The sequence below is a fragment of the Mesoplodon mirus genome (assembly GCF_964341445.2).
Source record: "Mesoplodon mirus genome assembly, chromosome: 18".
NCBI classification, from domain to species: domain Eukaryota; kingdom Metazoa; phylum Chordata; class Mammalia; order Artiodactyla; family Ziphiidae; genus Mesoplodon; species Mesoplodon mirus.
Window position 1 is genome coordinate 61569047 of NC_138994.1, and position 20233 is coordinate 61589279.

General features: G+C 35.0%; 1 protein-coding gene across 5 annotated transcripts in view; it reads right to left on the reverse strand.

The window, feature by feature from the left end:
* Positions 1–296: 296 nt before the first annotated feature.
* Positions 297–20233, reverse strand: part of INTS2 (integrator complex subunit 2) — a 53694-nt gene continuing 33757 nt past the window's right edge. For all 5 annotated transcript variants that reach the window (XM_082605593.1, XM_082605592.1, XM_082605595.1 and 2 more), the window contains exons 16-25: positions 17599–17703; positions 15276–15440; positions 13815–14016; positions 10255–10380; positions 6591–6789; positions 4294–4545; positions 3832–3939; positions 3593–3698; positions 2436–2612; positions 297–2332 (exon numbers count right to left, since the gene is read on the reverse strand). In XM_082605593.1, the coding sequence (XP_082461719.1) occupies positions 2163–2332; positions 2436–2612; positions 3593–3698; positions 3832–3939; positions 4294–4545; positions 6591–6789; positions 10255–10380; positions 13815–14016; positions 15276–15440; positions 17599–17703 (1610 nt within the window). In that variant the 3' untranslated portion in view covers positions 297–2162. The remainder of the gene's footprint in view (positions 2333–2435; positions 2613–3592; positions 3699–3831; positions 3940–4293; positions 4546–6590; positions 6790–10254; positions 10381–13814; positions 14017–15275; positions 15441–17598; positions 17704–20233) is intronic.

Below are 20233 nucleotides of genomic sequence, written 5' to 3' on the forward strand. Positions count from 1 at the left end.
ATAATTTATAAAAATAAATCCTTAAAAATACCTCAAATTATTATTCTGCTTTTACAATTTTCTTTAAATATCAAAATCTTTTAAGTAACTGCTCCAGGGTAACTACTCTGATTTTCCTCTCCTGAATTCCTAAGGCTCTCAACTGACTCTCACCTTGTATTGCCTTTTGATGTATGTAGCGTAACAAAAAGGGATACACATAGTTTCTGGAGCCAGACAGTCCTGGATTCCAGTGCCTTGAACTGTTCCTTTCAGGTTAACGGTGGTGAAATGAAACACAAAAAACTACAAGTTCATTTGATAAAGAATAAGAATGTTTATAAACCAATATTCAAAATAGCTGCACACATCTGTTTTTCACTTGAATAAAAAAAAATCACATTGTGACAAATGTTATAACCTTAACTTAAAATACATGAATATTAACATTTACTAATATATTTACACATTTAATTTACATCATCAACAAACGTGATGAAAAACAGCATATGTTATTATTTTAACACAGCAGGTTTTGACCAGTCTTTGAAAAATTGATCCAGGAATGTGCACTGCATTTAGTTAGAAAACCTTTTCTGAATTCCTAGAGGTTACCTACTCACACAAGATATTCCAAAGCCTCAGTTTAAACAAAACAAAAGAAAACGAAACAGGAGCAGTTGTACTTAATTTTAAGACTACAAAACTGCCTTGTTTAAAAATATGAAAATTCTTATAGTTTGTTTTTAAGCGTACGCTTTTATTTTTTGCATCAAAATTACTTAATTGAACTTCAAGCATCTAATAAAAGTTATAAATACTCTCATCGATGATACTGTGCACTTCGTGATTTGAAACAGATACAAATTAGTTCTTATATAATACCCTTATGAGGTAGGGCCAGCAGTAATCCCGTTTTACACAGAGGAAAATAAGATGTGACTATTTGCTAGTGAAAAGGCTGAAATTAATTTTTTTTTCTTAAAAACCACACTTTCTTATTAGCCTGCCTTATTTCTTTTATAAGTGAAGAGGTCTGTTTCAAGTGGGGTGGGAAGGGGGCGTTCATTCAGGTATATCTCAGAAAGCAAAGAGAAAGACCTTCTACACTGGATACTTCATTAAGAAAAAAAAAGAGGATTATGGGTTATCTGAATGCATCTACCTAATCAATGGACATTCCTAAAAGAGGACTGCAAAATCCTTCCACAACACAGTATTTTCCCTTTTAATTTTTCCTGTGGTCCAAACACTGTATATATTTTTGTACTTCAAAATCTAGAATTATGATGTGAATTATAATCCTGACGACAAACCAAGAACTCTTTAATCCAGTGGGTTTTATTGCTCTGAACTTTAATTAGATACCAATGTATTTCCCCCCTCTGACCATTATAAAAATAAACTTTAAAAAAACTAAATGAGACATCCTTTCAGGTTCTTCTCTGCACAAAGATGTTTCTGTAAACACTTTTAAACCAGTATCTTAAAATTCCAAATTATTCAAGTATCTCTAAACATATGGCTTCATATATTAGTAAAAATTGAAGCAAATATGTAAAATCTTAAAATCTTCATCTGTAATTCCATGAAAATCATTCACAAAAAGCTATTTGCCTTTTTTAAAGCCTTCTCAATACTATTTCTTGAGAAAAGGAATTCCATCTTGCATTACTCTTACTTGCATTGCAAGTTTTAGAGGTTTCTATTTGGGTATCTAAACTCCTAATTTTTCCTGAATTCTCCCTTCCCTTTTTCTCCCTCTCATCATTGCATCAATATACCCTGTTGCTAGCTGACAGGTAAATACTAGGGCTACCCACAGACTTATTTTTATAAGAAATAAAATCAAAGGCATGGCAGTTTTTCTTCACTTCAAAAGCTTAATACAAGGCTATATTCACTTTCCAGTAATGAGTTTCTTAAATGTGCTCCCAACAGAAAAAGCTCAGCTGCTACAAAAAACATACCAGCAAAGTAGATCCAAAGAACTGCCAATCAAATACAAGCAAGCATAATTCTCAAGAGAGTTCTAAATTGTATTCATGTTGAATTGAATCGTTTTGGTGATTCCAAGACATTACTGTTCCCATTCAGTTTAGTTGTTATAAGATGCAAATTCATGTTGGGTATATGCAGCAAAACAGCTTCATTTTTTTGTTTTAAGTTTTTTTTGTTTTTTTTTAAATTCCACTAACACTCATGTTTATTATTTCAATTATTGTGCTTTCAATACAATGACAGAGCTGTACATCAGGATCCATGCTTCCCGTGTCCCTAGGTCCATTTTTGTAAGATGGATCTTTACAGATTCCAGACCATCCACTTGGTTTCTCCTTTATTTGTTGAAGGCCTAAAAACATAAGGAAAAATAAATAAGGCAAGAAATCTGGAAAGGATTTGGGCCTTTCTGTTTGAGATATTAAAACAACTCTTGAAAATAAGTTACTACTTACGCGTAATAATCGGATCGATGTCTCTTGTCTGAGTGGCAACATCAGAGGCACAGACTTGCCCTATTTGGATCAACAAAGACATAATATCCTCATACAGTGGAGGAAATGCTCGACAAAAAGAGACCAAACTTGGCAGAGTTGGCATGAAAAAAGCATATCGCTTAGCCTGTGTTAAAACTGTTAGAAAGAAATAAAACAGAATTTTTCATTTTACAGACACAAATTCAACATACATGACCTATACAATATACTAAGTACCATGCCCTGTGCTGAGGATACTAAGTTTTCTAAGACACGGCCAGCCCCTGCCTTCAGGGAGCTCATAATCTAGTAGTTAGCCATCATCCAACACATAAATGCTTATGTCCAAACACTGTGATAGGTGCACTGCATGCATTGTTTCATTTAATTCTCACAATCTTATGAATGAAAAAAGTATTTCTATAATACCTATTTAATATATGAGGAAACTCTTAAATAAACCTTAGAGAGATTAAGAAGCTTCTTCAACTCCAGTTAGCAGTAGAGTTGGGATAGAACTCAGGCAGTGTAAGATCTTAACCACTGCAAATAATTACAACATGAAGTGAATACGATGGAAAGATAAATGAATAGATTATTATGGGAGCACTGAGAAAGAATATGAAATTGACTAAGCCATAACTTTTAAAGGTTGAATTATAGTTCATATCTTTTAGTTTATTTTCATACCATTTTACTTAACAACCTAGAAGGTGGTTAAAATGTTAGGGTATGTTTTAGAACTTAAGGAAACAACTTATATATTTATCTCTTATTTATACAGATGATTATATTTTTCTGGAATTCTAAGCATTTGTAATAGATTGTAACTTGTTTTCGATTGACATTATATTCAGAAGGTAGACTTGATTTCCATTTGTAAAATGTGGAATGCTTAGTATATTTACTATAAATCTATATACAGTCATTCACAAAAATGAAAGATACAACTCGCCTACCTACTCATCTCCTCTACACTATACATCACATTTGTCATAGGAAAATTTTCAAAAAGAATAATTCAAAAGATGGCGTAACTATTAGTGACACAGAAAACATGGTGTCACTAAATTCAGAAAAAATATGTACTACTTTATGTTAGAAATTTTTGTTATTGATGTCGGTTGGCTACACACCTGTTAACAGAGTTCCCATGACATTGACAGCTAAGCGAGCCACACTGAGTGACTTTGGTAATGCATACTGGATACACAAGTGAGAAAGCAACTGGATAGCAAATATCTGTAACACAAAATCCAAATATTACATGTTTCTGAAGAAGGTCTTTAAGTATTAAAAATTGTAAAATGTTTTATATAACTAGCAAGATTAGAGGGAGATCAAAATTCTCCTCAAGTTTCAAAATGCTCATTACCTGTTTTTCAAGTTCTGGCTGTGCAATAAGCTCAGGTATGAAATCCAGACAGATGTGCATAGATGGAATACCTGCGACTGTCAGAGGCAAAAGTTCACATGGATAACCCTATCTCAACAAGAAAGGGGGGAAAAGTTAGAAATAAAATAGCTGCAAGTCAAATACAGATAAAAATATAAAGGAAGGTTTCACTTCCTTTATGTAACAGTTGCTCAGAAGCCTACAAAGCCCTACATGTTTCCTGGCATTTCACCTCTCTGATGCACTAAAATACAAATAAATTATATGAACACTTTATTAGGCTGAAATCAAATTTTAAAAATCTGGATTTTTCTCCATATTGCAAAGGACCATGATCATTTGCATGACCTCCAGTTTCTAAATGATTCCTATTAATTTAGTACTTCAAAACTACCCCCCAAATAAAGTTCAACCATAAAGAATCATTCTTTGAAACCAGACCTGAAAGTGAACAAGCTTAGCAATGTTGGGATCCGCAATGTACATTTGGTGCAACAGACAACAGATAAGGCACTGAACTTCTCGAAGGTTACAGAGCAAATTGTCTTCTCCTTCCTCCATTCCTGTAGTTGGAGTGCTGGCAGTAATAACGCTTTGAACATTCCTTAGCAAGCTGTCTGGATTGACACGCTTTGCCTTCTCATCTTCAGTAGGTAAGCAAATCTCCAAGAGAATCTGGACAGCTGCACTATCCTACAAGCAAATAAAACACAGTGAATTTAAGAAGTTTCTGAGAAGTTTGTTTGAAAACCAAATCTGATTTTCACATGAACACATGTGATAAAAATAACTGTTTCTTTAAAAAACAAAAAGCAAAGAGGTACTTATAAGAGAAAAAGTGAACAATCTATAGGCCAGTGGTTCTCATCTTTTTTAGGACCATGAACCCTTTTAAGAATCTGAAGAAAACTGTATACCCTCTCAGCATAAAAATTAACATATGTAAACAAAGCAACATATGGCATAATTTCAGAGTGGTCACACATCTCTAAGGCAGATACATGAGCTCAAGTTTAAGAACATCTACTACAAGAGTATTCTAATTCAGTGTCATCCAAAACAGGCCCTAGGGCAAAAAATGACTTCTACTGGAATCTCCTTTCCTTCATCTTAAATTCCTACTTCTCCCAGGATCTTATCTTGTATTCCCCTCTTTTTCTCACCTCTGAAGATGGTGGTTAATAATTAATGCCTAAAAGTCACTCCCCAAAGCTCTTTTTCCTTTTAATTTGAAGATAGGCTCTTTAAGGCTCTGGAAAGATTCTGCCTTACCATCCATTCCAACTGTACAACTCATTATTGCTCAGTCTACAAGCTTGAGTGCCATTTCATAGAAAAGTAGTTTCTTGAGGGGTGATCTACTTAATGCCCCTGCCTATAAAGGAGAGCTATAATCACTCGCATCTAGCAGGAAGAAGGAAAAAGAAAATGAATACATAACATGCATCTCTGAAAGACTGCCACTGCCTGGGATAGAAGAAAACAATTACTCCATCCACCTGTTTAATAACTTAATTATAAACTAAGGTTACCTTATATTAATCATTTATAAAGTAAACTTTAGTTTATAATCATTCTTGATGGGGTTTGGGTTGTTACTGTTTTATGGTTTTTTTTTTTTATAGACTCTGGAGCCAGCCTCCCCAAGCTTGAATCCCAGCTTCCCCACTTACTAAATGTATAACCTTGAGCAAGTCACTTAACCTCTCTGGATCTCATTTTCCTAACCTGTAAAAATGGAGATAATACTCCATACCTCATAGGTTGGTTGTAAAGAGTAAATGAGTTAATATACATAAAATACTCAGAATAGCACCCACCATATAATAAGCATTATATAAATGGTAGCTATTACCATCATCAATCCCTTATCTGAAACTCTTTGAGGGTCAGATTTATTTTAGAACTCAGATTTTTTTTCTGTAATATTATATAACACCTCCAGCAGAGACTAAGGCAGTACATTGTAATCAAATGTATTAATATTTCTGCAACAAAACATACCAACATTCACATTAAGTGGGATAAAGGCCATAAATAGTTTCACATCAATTCAGGTCAAATTTTAACACAAACGAGGTCACATCAGGTCAGGTTTTTCTGCCAAGTGAATTACCAAAAAAAATGCCACAGTTTTCACAGCTTTTTGGATTTCTGTATTACAGATAAGGGATTGTGGACCTATATTATTACTCTAATTCCCCTTATTGCCAATGAAAAGATTTCAGAAAATATATTTCAAACTAAGAAAACATTTCTACTTTGAAGACCTCAAACTGCTTAGCATTCAATCATCTCACATGTCCTGCATTAGTCAAAAATTACTACCTAAGGCTGCAGTAAATTCTATATTGTTATAAAACTTTTCTAAATATAAACTTTAACTACTTGTGTTGTTATAGTATTTATCACTGCCTGATATTTTATTATATATATATATATACACACACACTTCTTGTCTGTCTCCACCATTTGATTTTTTTCCACCATTTGATTTTAAGAAACAAAAGTCTTATATTTTGTTAAACTATAAATCTCACTAAAATGGCTATTAAATAAAGCCATGAAGATTATTCCTGATTTTAATAATTCAGAAGCAAAGGTAACACCATTATAATATACCTTCTGTAATAAAAGGAATGTATAATATGTCACCATTGTATATAGAAGCCATCTATTTAACTGATTATATTAACAGGAAGGCCCTTGGCCTTTTTGACTAAATTTTACTTTATTACCTGAGCAGCCAGTAATGCATTTTTCAATTCCTCTCTGGTAACTTCTGGGCCATCAGTCTGTCCAACTAAACCTATTGTATTATTCTGAGAAAGCCTATCTTGCTCGGCTGTTTCCTTCAGATGAGCACTAAGGTAGGCTTTGGATGCCAGAAGATATCCATTCAACATATGTAGAGTAATATCCATCAGTGGGGGGCATCTAAACACAGAAAGAAGAAAAGAAAAATATGTGAGAAAAAATATAAATTTATAAGTTAGTCAGAACATGGTCAACAATTTGAATAATTAGAAAAACCTGAACAGTACCTGAAACCATTAGAAGAGTAGAAAAGTTAACACTTTACCCACCAAAATATTCATTCTCAAAAATGAAAGCTTAATATATGTATAATTCTCTGTATTTCAAGACTGTATGAATAGTATTATCTATTTCATCTTATCAACTAAAATCAAATATAATATATACCCTAGAAAAAAGGCATTCCTTTTTACAAAAAAATGGCACTACCATTAAATCTCTTAGATATGAGCCTGCAAGGCAGCTGTCCTCAAAGACAAATAGTCTAGGGACTTCCCTGGTGGTCCAGTGGTTAAGACTCCACTCTCCCAATGCAGGGGGCATGGGTTTTGAGCCCTGGTCAGGGAACTAAGATCCTGCATGCCCCACAGCACAGTCAAAACAAAACAAAAAATGAATACAGTTATTCATTCCTCAAAATTTGTTATAAATTAAATTTAAATGAGATAATAGATATAAGAATTAAATGTAAAAAAAGGAAACCAAAAAAGATAAATCAGTAACCACTAAAATATTAAAAGCCAAGCCCTTAGAAAAACCTGACAATGCCACTTCCCAGCCTATCACAGACTGAGTACGTGCGCATAAACAGGCAGCACAGCTTTGGTTTTAACTGTGAAACACTGGAAATGTCAATACTTTTTCTGAAATGTTCAAATTTTCTACAGTAAACATGCATGTATTAATAGTGGAAAAAAAAAACATGTCAATGGTTAAATAAACCATGGCAATATTCCCAAAACTGAAGATAAGAATCACCTGGAGTATTTATTTTTTTAAAAAATCCTAAACTCCACCAGACATTCTGAATCAGAGTTTGTAGAGGCCTGTATATATGGAATACTACATAGCAGTTAAAACAATGAGATGGAACTATGCATACTAATATGGAAAACATGTTCAAAATGGTAAGTTTTTTTAAAAAAAGAACAAAATAGAGCCTAACCAAAAACCACTTAGGTTTTTTAATACCACCCGAAACAAAAAAGTAAATATTTGTTTATAAATTTGTAAATACATAGAAAGTGAAGCTACATACACACCATTATGACAATAAAGTTTCCTCTGGAGATGGAACTGGGATTGGTCAATAGTTCAAAGAGGAACTTTGCTTTAAAAATGGCAGCAGTGTAGATATGAGAGAACAAGACTTTTCACTGTACACCTTTTCCTTGTTAATCTTGTTTGTGCACTTATTAATGTATATAATGAAAACTTTCATGCACACATAAAAAAGGGAATATTATAATGAACCTCTAAGAACTCATCACCCAGCAGCAAAAGTTATCGACACATCGCTAGTCTTATTTCACCCACACCCCACCATCCACTTTCCCACCATCACCACTGGTTAGTTCAAAGCAAATCCAAGATGTCATATCTTCATATTGTTTGACATTTTTAAAAACCACCTAGATGATCACTTAGAAAAAATCAAATTTTAAAAAACGAAGTTAAAGGCAAAACAATAGAACAATAAAAGAAAAAACTGCACTCTATATACAAAAAGCTGATATCCTTTATACATAAAGAGCTCTTTAAATCAAAAAAGGTAAGCATTCTAATAGAAAACTAGGCTAAATGTAAAGAAGAAATACCAATAACCAATAAGTATATTAAAATATTCAATCTAAGAAAAATATAAATTAAAATGGGAATCGATTTTTCACTTATCAAATTGGAAAAATTATATAAAACTGTAGGAAAGTGTACAATATCAAACATCACTATAGGAATGTAAATAGGTTCAGCCATTCTGAGTGGCAGAATGAAAACATGAATCAAAGGACTTAAAAATGAGCATGTTCCTTTTGCCTCAATAATTCCATTTTTAAGAATCATTTCTAAGGAAATACTCAGTACACAATAGTTACCACAGCACTATCAATAATAACAAAAAATGGAAATAAACAAAATATCCAACAATAGGGAACTGAATTAAGCATAGCATATCTATGTGGAATACTACGTAGCCAATTAACATAAGAAGATCTATTAACATGAGAAAAGGTTCACAAGTTGTTAAGTGAAAGATCTAGGCTACAAAAACATTTCATATATTATGATAGCATAATTTAACAGCCTCCTGAACAACTGCGGGTGATTTAGGTGAAAGGTTACCTACTTAAGTGGATTTTTAACACTGATAAATTGTTTTAGAAATGGCTCTTCTCTAGAAGTGTTATTTACTGTTTTCTTTTTATTAAATAGATACTTAATGTCATTTATACTGTTTATTCTTCTGATTCCTCTTCCCTCTGAGACCTTGATCTCACCAAACCATATTTGGCTGATTCTGCAGATTTTGCCACTTCAAGAATTTCATCCCCAGGGTTAAAGGCAGATGAGTATATTACTGTCTCCTAGTTAGTCTTCTTTACTCCAGTTTCTTTCCCCTCTGAACTATCTAGTGTGACCTTCTCTTTGTAAGTTACCACCTAAATGACCTCCTCAGCCTAACATTCAAGGCCCTCCATAGCCTGACCTTAACCTAACATTCCAACTCTAAAGTATGTTCTCAAAAACTAAGCCTTCCACTCAAGCCTTTTTCACTCTTGCTTTTACACTTTTGCTCACACTATTCTTTTTCTCACAATACCTTCTTTGACCTCTTACGCCCCATCATTACAGTATCTGTTCATCTAAACCCTATTTCTACGCTTCAAAATACTACTCAAGTCTCACTTCCTCCTGAAACTTTTAACACCATTCATTTACTGTACCATTCATCTGCATATGACCATATTATTTAACTTTTCAGGTATTTTTCTTATTTCCCGATACACGTGATAATCACTTTAAAGGCAGACCCCTCAACTTGTATATCTTTGTTACTATTTAGCTTAGCAACTAGAAATTCAAATATTAATGATGTGAATTAATTAATCCCACCTCTTGAGGTGAAGCTACTTCAAAGCAACTGATTAAGTTAAGCAGTTGGCAAGGAAGTATAGACAAATGTGGAATCAATAAAGCTAACATCACAATTAAGGATTCCAAAAGGATCACAATTTTAATGCACATAATGATTCATAATAAACCAGTTTTTTAAAAGCTTTTTTCAACAATGATATGAGAAATGGTATCATTTTTCACTATCTTGACTCTGAGAGAAAGAACAGCCACTATTGAGGGCTGCCAAATCCAAAGATGACATCTTGTTAAGACTAGGTTTATTAATCACATATTAAACTGAAGTTCATGAATATAGACAACCCAAAAAAAAAAAAACCAAAAACCTCACAGGTCATACGGCCAAGTTACCTGCAAGAACATGAAGATATAAGTTTAAACTGAATTTCTTCAATTTCCTTTGACTCTCCAAAGCATAACTCTATAGTAAAAATGAACTCAAATGACACATACCTGTACACCCTCTGATCACATCTTAGCACAATGAGAGGATCTATCATCAGATCATTCTGAGTATACTTTTGCTGTCGTACAAACTTTATTGACGGTTGAAGTGCATTAACTGTCATTACCCACAGCCTGATGAGAAAATAATCATATGTTCAAAAACAGCTATATCATAATTGAAACCTGTAGCCACCATACAGTTCCTTTTATCTTAGAAAGATATAGTCAGGAAAAAAATTAGAGAACAGGTGTAAATGAACTTGGAAAAATTAAAAACTATAGAAATCTAACCTATTATTTCTAAAACAAATGAAGATAAAACAATAAACAAAAGTAGTTTCAAAAATCTCCACAGTTGTAAGGGAATAATCATGGCATATAAAATCAGAATTTGAATTAAAACCTCAGTTATACCATACTTGCTATATGACTCTGTATAAGTCATGGAACCACTCTGAACTGTTTCCTCCTCTGTAAAATATGAATATAATACCTATAAATGAAATGATATCCACCAAAGCACTTTGAAACTGTAACTGGCCCCATAAATTATTGTTCTACATTTATCATCACAGAATCTAAATATGAGATGCCACTTTGAGATTAAACATCAATAGACTATAAAAGTGGTTACTAACCTGACTACACATCAGAATTACTGAAGAATATGCCAATATGTAGGGTATCTGACCTCTTACAGTGAAGCCCAGGAGTCCACCAACCCCACCTCACACACACAGCTTGCACACTCTTAAATGAGTGGATAGCCAACAATCATCAGACATTTAAAGAAAGTTTCTACTTTGAAAAAGATTAAAATATACAAACAGAAAGAAAGGAATGCCAAAGAAACAGAGAATATAGAGATGAGAAGAAAAAAAATCTTAAACCTATAATTAATTTCCTTAAAGGATAGAATATGTCATATATGAAACAAGAACAGGAGGCATTTATAGATTCTCAGATAAGAAAGAGCTCTTAGAGATTAAGACTATAACAGAAATATTTTAAATTCAAAGGAAAGATCAGAAGACAACAGAGGAAGTATCCAGAAAATGTACATAAAAATTTAAAAATAGAGGAGAAAGAAGGAGAAAATCAGAGTAAGTTCAAGAGGTTTAAAATCCAAATTGCAAAAAATTCCAGAAAACAGAGGGAAAGAAATTACTGAAGAAAAAAAAAATACAAGAAACTGTCCTAGAAGTGAAGACATCAGCATTAGTCCCCGGACAAAAAAAAAGGCCAACCAAGTGCCCAGCACCATGAATTAAAAAAGACCCAAACCAAAATGTATCATCATGAAATTTCAGAAACAATGAAAAAGAACCTAAAACCTTTAAGAGAAAAAACAATGGTCACATACAAAGGATTGGGAATTGGTATAAGATTAGGTTACTCAAAAGCAATCAGGAAAGCTCTAATTACTTCAATAGAATAAAGCTTTCAAATTGCTAAAAGAAAAAATAATCTAGAATTCTACACCTAGCCTAATATCAATCACATGTGAGGGGAAGAATAAAAACCTTTTCACATATGAAAGCTTCAAAAAAAAATAAATTTCCCAAACACCTTTCCCAGGAAGCAACTTGAGCGTTAGTTCCACTCACTTAAATAAGGAACTAAATCAAGAAAGACAAAAACATGGACTCAAACCAAGAGACAAAGCAATTCCAGATGGCTACTGTGAATGTCCCAGATTGAAACATAAGGGTGGAAAGATCTGAAAGGAAGGTTTCCAATGAAAAATGTTACTAATAGGTTACCTGATGTGTTAACAACTAATGTAAATTTCCATTTAATAATAAAGTTTGAGAGTGAATTGGTTATTGATACAAAAAAAACAAGGGGGCTTCCCTGGTGGCGCAGTGGTTGAGAGTCCGCCTGCGGATGCAGGGGACACGGGTTCGTGCCCCGGTCTGGGAAGATCCCACATACCGCAGAGCAGCTCGGCCCGTGAGCCATGGCTGCTGAGCCTGCACGTCCAGAGCCTGTGCTCCGCAATGGGAGAGGCCACAACAGTGAGAGGCCCGCATACCGAAAAAACAAAAAACAAAAAAAACAAAAAAAACAAGGGCTTCCCTGGTGGCACAGTGGTTGAGAGTCCGCCTGCCAATGCAAGGGACACGGGTTCGTGCCCCGGTCCAGGAAGATCCCATATGCCGCGGAGCGGCTGGGCCCGTGAGCCATGGCCGCTGGGTCTGCGCGTCCTGAGCCTGTGCTCCGCAACAGGAGAGGCCACAACAGTGAGAGGCCCGTGTACCACAAAAAAAAAAAAAAAAAAAAAAAAAAATCTGAACAAATGGAAAAGAGGCAAACAACTCAGGGTTTGTATATGGAGTATGAAGGAGGGCAGTTGTTTAAGAGAGAAATTGTAATCAAAGGATGTCATATACATCAGCTATAAATAACACTTATGTAGTCATAATAATATGCACACTGAATATTTCTTTAACCAAAAATTCTGATATAACTGTGTTGGGAGAAATGGAGGAAGGGAGAATATATGAAAGAAGAGGGACTCACAGGGGAAGCAAGTAAGAGTGCTAAATCTTCATCTTGTATGAAGGATTTTGTAGGAAGTCAAAAGATAATTTCTAAATTGGAAAGTCAGGAAATCATAGTAATTACAAGCATATGATTGAGATACATGGTGGGACATAAATGCCAGAATTAAAAGATAAAGGAGCTGAGAATAATTGTCTCTGAGGATCAATAGTCTAAAATGGGAAGGTGGGGGCAGACCTTATACACTATTTAACTTACGTGCATTCATTAATTTGATATAAGTAAAAATCAAACTTAAAAAGTATAAATATTCCGGGGCTTCCCTGGTGGCGCAGTGGTTGAGAGTCCGCCTGCCGATGCAGGGGACATGGGTTCGTGCCCCGGTCCGGGAGGATCCCACATGCCGCGGAGCGGCTGGGCCCGTGAGCCATGGCCGCTGAGCCTGCGCGTCCGGAGCCTGTGCTCCGCAACGGGAGAGGCCACAACAGTTAGAGGCCCGTGTACCGCAAAAAAAAAAGTATAAATATTCCCAGACCTACTGAATCAGAATCTCAGGTAAGTCCAGCCCAGTATTTGTTTCTAGAGCAGACCAAGTGTTTTTGATGCAATCTATGGAACAGCAGAGACCCATCTGACTAAAGACAAAATACTGAATCCAGCGTTCCACTCTGATTTAATTGGCATGGGTTACAACTTGGGGACCAGGAATTTTAAAAACTCTCGAGGTGATTTTAATGTACAGCAAAATCTGGAGCCACTGCAATGATGCAAGACACAATGGTAATCTAAATCACAATTAGCCACAAATGACTCTACATGAGAACTCCCTTTTAAAGAAATTTCTCAAGTTGGAAATTCTTGAAGGTTTCTCTCTGTTTCTTAAGATAGAGTTTATTCTTTTCCTTAAAGTTATAACAACTCTTTAATTAGTGGTCTTCAGAAAGGATTTATATTGTCAAAAAGTTTTTTTTAACAATTTTTTTCAACATTTAAGTTTAGGTTATTGAATACAATCACTGCTATACACTTATCTATTACATGTAACAATACACTGAAATTACCTTCTAGGCATCACAGTATTAAGAACCATCCATAGTTTATTGACCGTTTGAAGAATTCGCCTCGGAACCCCTGAATTCAACAGCTGGTTCATATTGGATGTTAATACTTCTGCATATGGTATAAGTTCACTGGCAGAGAGTAGAGTCAAGTGTTCTAGAATCTGCATCACTTGTGTGTGACTTACTGGGACAGCTGAAAATGCTAAAAGGAAAACTTCACAGTCATCATCTAAATAGTATACAGCTTACCAAATAGGAAGTAATATTGCTCTATCAAACTATAGGCGAAGCAAATCAAGAAAATATTGCTTTAAAAAAAGTAAAACTTTCCATTCTAGTCATAGTTGTGGGTATACTTAAAATTAGGCCCTTAAGAAAAATTCATGTTAAGGTGCAGTTATTTCATAAAGAACAAAAAATATCTCATTTTAAAAATCACATTAATGGGCTTCCCTGGTGGCACAGTGGTTGAGAGTCCGCCTGCCGATGCAGGGGACACAGGTTCGTGCCCCAGTCTGGGAAGATCCCACATGCCGCAGAGCGGCTGGGCCCGTGAGCCATGGCCACTGAACCTGTGCGTCCGGAGCCTGTGCTCCGCAACGGGAGAGGCCACAACAGTGAGAAGCCGCAAAAAAAAAAAAAAAAAACAAAAAAAAAATCACATTAGTGAGAGTGACCCAAAGACAATGATTCACACTGATTTAAAAAATTGACTGAAACATGAAAACATACTGAACTATTGCTCTTGGTATTAACTCATTTGAAAAATTCAAACTTCTTGACACCTTCCTTCAGGTAGCCCTTTATGGGCTATAAGCAGCTGTTAGTAAAAAATAGCTAGGACCATGCTCCTTCAATAGAATAGTCACTAACCACTTCTGGCTACTGAGCACTTGAAATGCAAATAGTCCAAAAATGAGATGTGCTGTAAGTATAAAATACATAGACTTAGTATGAAAAAACAGTAAAATATTTAACAGTCTTTTTATATTGATTACGTGATGAAATCATAATATATTAGATATACTGGGTTATACAAAATAATTATTTTAATTAATTTGCCTTTTTTTTTTACTTTTTTAATGTGGCAATATATAGCAAGTTTAAAATTGTATGTGTGGCTTACATCATATTTCTATTTCAAAGTGCTGACCTAGCTTATTATCCATTAACAGCAGATACATTGTTCTATTCCACAGCACTTATTTCTGACCAGTTTTAGGACTTTCCTAAAACCACATGACCTGTTTAGTGATACCATGTAGAACCTATGAGGAAACAGATGCAAGCATGTCAGAAAAAAATGGTAAAAAATCCTTAAACTCAAAGAGAATTACTTTAAATATATTCACCAAAATCCTGTTATATCTCCAGGAAAATTCTGGGTGATTTTAAGATTTCCACAGGCCTAACACCTCTGTGTACTACTAAAGGGGTAAAAGGCATACCAATTTATTATACCTTCTTGAAGTTGTTTAGGAGAGTGGTTTTTGGCATTACTAGTCAGGAGCATTCTTCTTAACAGGGCATCAGTCCCTGTGATTTCTTCTTCACAGATCCAATCATCCACAATGCATAAATGTGGGTAGTTAGTTGCAAGGAGACGAAGTAAAGCAGAATGTAACCCTTGAAAATTTAAAAGAAGTCAATTGGATTCTTTATTCTTAAACATCAAAATCTTCTCTCTCTTCTTTCCCCTCTCTCTTCTCCCTTTCATTTACAGCAAGCCAAAGGCATCTCTGCCCTTCTTATGCATGCATACTACAGCTTAAGAACTTCTGTTCAGTAGTTCAGCCAGGGAATCTGCTTAAAGATCGCCAAGTGAACTGATACACAGGAAGCTGGAAGCCACTACTTTTGTCAAAAGTTCTCAAGCTTTCTTCCACCCTATCCCAGCATAAAAGTCTCCCATCAGGAAAATTAGTTTGACATAGCAGTAGTTCAAGAGTTGAGTGGGGAGGAGAAAAAGAGAAGGGAAAAGAATGTTCATTTCGGGGAGATCATATATGGTTTGAAAAAGGCCTCACTCAGAAATTCTGATAGGCTTGGTAATTCCCTGGCGGTCCAGTAGTTAGGATGCCACACTTCCACTGCAGGGGGCACGGGTTTGATCCCCGGTTGGGGAACCAGGCTCCCGCATGCCGAGCGGCGTGGCCAAAACATAAATAAATAAAAATTTTAAAAGATTTTAAAAGAAGAAATTCTGATAGGCTTCTACAGGAGAATATGTCCTCTCCTCCAACCCAGTTGAGAATCATTGCTATAGATGAGTAAAATTAAAGTTGCCCAACTTGAGTACCTAAATGTACACTTTATGTACATTTCCTCATTTCACCCTAACACTCCTACAAGGTAAGCAATATTGTCTCCATTCTACTATGAGGAAACAGGCTGAAAGATATTTATTAACGTTCCCAAAGTCACACAGCTATGTCACCCAACCCAAGCAGTACTGACGATACCCACAAGAGGGTGCATTTGTCTTCTTTTAAGAAGGGTTAAGGAAGCTCAAAAGGATCGGGAAACCCTCCTTTGACTAAATCTAAGTCTTGTTTCTAATCTTTTGCTTACAGAATAGTTAGACTACTCATTATTATTATTGTGTAATATTAATAATGAGAAAATAAATGATGATACTGTAAAAATGCCTATTTCGATATATGAAGCGCCACTATGTTATTTACCTAATAAATGCTGCTGCTACTAAACAATTATTATCATCATCTCCAAAGTTGCAAGAGTTAGCAGTAAGAGTATCAGTAGTAATAAAAGTACGTTAGATCCAATCACCCCCTTATTATGCAACTTAGATCAAATCAAACCACTGCTTAGTCCCAAGAGGGTTAAGTATCTGTTTCCTTTCTCATAGAAACTGCTTAAAATAAATGCTTCTGTTTGAAAAGGCACTGTAACAATCAAAAGTGGTATTAAATTTAATGCACAAGTACGTGTAGTCAAGACTTTCCCAAAACAGTCACAAAAATGACTGCTTACAATAGTGCAAATTAATCTACACTTCATAATCTCTTCAGTAAAACATGTTAGTTGCCAAAAGCTGCCAAATATAACATCATTTCTCTAGAAAGAGATAATGCAAAGATGTAATAAATAAATGCAGACATCTGGCTAAAGATGACGAAAGCAAGCTCATGTTCATCCTGGAAACCAACCATAACAAAGACAGAAAAAGAAAATCCCCAACTTCAAAAAAACAAACATTCAAACATTATAAAAAGGTGTTCATTTAAGAAAAAATTTGAATTTCAAAAAATAGTACTATATTTCTACTTGACAGTTTTACAGTAAAAATATTATAGTAATTCCACGCTAAGGAATGTTATGGAGCAATTAAAAACAATAAGGTAGGTCTAGATGAAGTGACATGATAAGATTTCCAAGACTCAAAGAGAAAAAAGCAAATCTCAGAAGAGATAGGGTACAATACCATTTAAAGTTTAAAAAAAGAATTTTTTACTTGTGTGTGTATCTATTAGCTTCAACCATATGAAACTGCATTTTTGGAGGTCAAAAATAGTTGAATACCTGTAATTTCACATGATTCAGCCTATAGAAAGGAATATCTGAAATTACACACCAAAATGAAACTAGGGCCTTGGGGGTGAGGAGCGGTTTGCAGGGAGTAAGACAGCAAGGGAGGTAAAGAGGAATTTCACTTTTGAATTGGGCTTTAAACACTGAGCACCTATTACACTGTATAACATCATAAATGGTAGGAACTTTTTAACAATAAAAGTTAGCAGTAAAACACAAATAAAACAAATACCTCCCAACTCCTGCTGCAGTCCTTGAGCCTGTCGAATAAGAAATTTGATGGGAATCTGATCCATTAAAGAAGACGAATATGATTTGGGCTTTCTTTGCATGGCAGCTGTCAGTCAAAGATTAAAAAATGTAAGATACAATGTCAGAAACAATAGAAATTTTAACCTTCAACACAAATGGGAACAAACACAATGTCAAATTACTTTTAATTCACTTAATCTGTGAATATAGTTCATAAAAGATGAAGAATCACTACCAAAATAATGAATACACAGGACAAGCAAGAACATACTTAAGGGCAATATCTCGGAAAATGCCCCAAAACTGAAACTAGGGGGAAGAAAAATCATGAGTGAGAGAAGCCACCTGCAGAAGTGCCCTGTACTAGAAAACAACAACAACAAAAAAAAACACCCAAACCTGAGAAGTCAGTCAAGACTCTCCCAAATCTAATTAGGAAGACCAAATGCAGTCATGCCAGCATGGCTTAAAGCTTCATGATGCCAACAGCCTTAATTTAATCATATTACGTATTAGTGGTGACTCTTTTTGATGAAAGTTGGGAAATATGAATGACTTCCTTCTCTCACAACTTCTACCTTCAACTAACAAGTACAAGCTTTTTTTTTTTTTAAAAACAAATCCATCTTAATTTCTGTTCTTTTTCTGCTATCCTAAATCAGTGCCTACTCATCATTTATTTAAATAACTATTACGGCTCAATTTCCCAGACTCCAATTTCTCTGGTCTTTGATCCATCCTTCACACTGCTGCCATAGTCCTCTTATTTAAATTGAGATTTGGCCAGATCACATGTCTCTGGCTCCATGCTCAGAAACCTTCCATGGATTCCCAGATCCCACAGAGTAAAGGTCCTTGCAAATCAACGCTATCTTTCTTTGTCTCATCTCCACCATATGCTATATGCCTGACACCCTCATCTCATTCCAAGGTACTCTGCTTGTACACAACAAAACCACATGAGCACCTCAACCAGGGTGTCCATAGTTTGAAAAAGCATTTCCAATATACTTTTTCTTTTCCAAATACAAACCACACAGTGTAAAGCTCAACAAATTTTTATTGAAGATAAAAAGCATATGAGTGCAAGTGTTAGAATAAAGGTTGAGAATCATTGCCTAAACAGGCCATATACCTCTTGGTTAGATATAATCCCCCTTGTAAATTAATAAATTAGCATCCCAGTTTTCCACAAAAATCTTTTATGAACTGAGTAAGAATGTATCTCAAAACACAGTTTAAAAAAAACATAGCTTCCAGTGACAGTAAAATTCTAGTCCCAACACCATCCAGATTGAAAAGGAAGAAGTAAAACTGTCACCATTTGCAGATATGGTATTATACAGAAAACCTTAAAGACTCTATCAAAAAACTGTTAGAACTAAAAAAAAAAAAGGTGGTAAAAGTGACAAGTATTTCAGCCCACATAAGTGACTCTCATGCAAACGCTGAGGTGAATACGTGGGACCTCTACAGTAAGATGAGGGAGCTAGCATTTAAGGAGCACCTTAGGGTACATGGCTTTATGCCAGAACCAAATAATTTCCTAAAGAGTGAAGTAGAGTTGGTTGGTAAATAAGTGGCTGAGGAGGCTTTTCTGGATGTCAAAGTTCCATAAAGGTAACAAGAATTAAAAAAAAAAGAAAAAACCTGCTAAAATTAATAAACAAATTCAGTAAAGTTGCAAGATATAAAATCAATACACAAAAATCTGTTGTGTTTCTAATACACCAATAACAAACAATCAGAAAGAGAAATTAAGAAATCAACCCCATTTGGGGATATATGTATACGTATAGCTGATTCACTTTGTTATACAGCAGAAACTAACACACCACTGTAAAGCAATTATACTCCAATACAGATGTTAAAAAAAAAAAGAAATCAACCCCATTTACAACTGCATCGAAAAGAATAAAACACCTACGAATAAATGTAATCAAGGAGGTGAAAGACCTATATATTGAAAACTACAAGACATTAATGAAAGAAATTGAAGATAAAAATACATGAAAAAAGATGAAACTAGACCACTATCTTACGCCACACACAAAAATGAACTCAAAATGGATTAAAGACTGGAACCTAAGACCGGAAACCATATAACTCTCAGAAGAAAACACAGGTGCTAAGCTCCCGGACACAGGTCTTGGCTGATTTTTTTGAATCTGACACCAAAAGCAAAGCCAACAAAAGCAAAATAAACAAGTGGGACTACTTCAAACTACAAAGCTTCAGAAAAGCAAAGGAAACCACCAATAAAATGAAAAGGCAACCTACTAAATGGGAGAAAATATTTGCAAATCATATATCTGATACAGGGCTAATATGCAAAATATATTTAAAAACTCATATAACTCAAGAGCAAAAAACCAAACAATCCAATTTAAAAATGGGCAGAAGGGGACTTCCCTGGTGGTACAGTGGTTAAGAATCCGCCTGCCAATGCAGGGGACACGGTTTGATCCCTGGTCCGGGAAGATCCCACATGCTGCGGAGCAACAAAACCCATGCGCACAACTACTGAGCCTGCGCTCTAGTGCCCGCAAGCCACAACTACTGAGCCCGCCTGCCACAACTACTGAAGCCCACACGCCTAGAGCCCATGCTCTGCA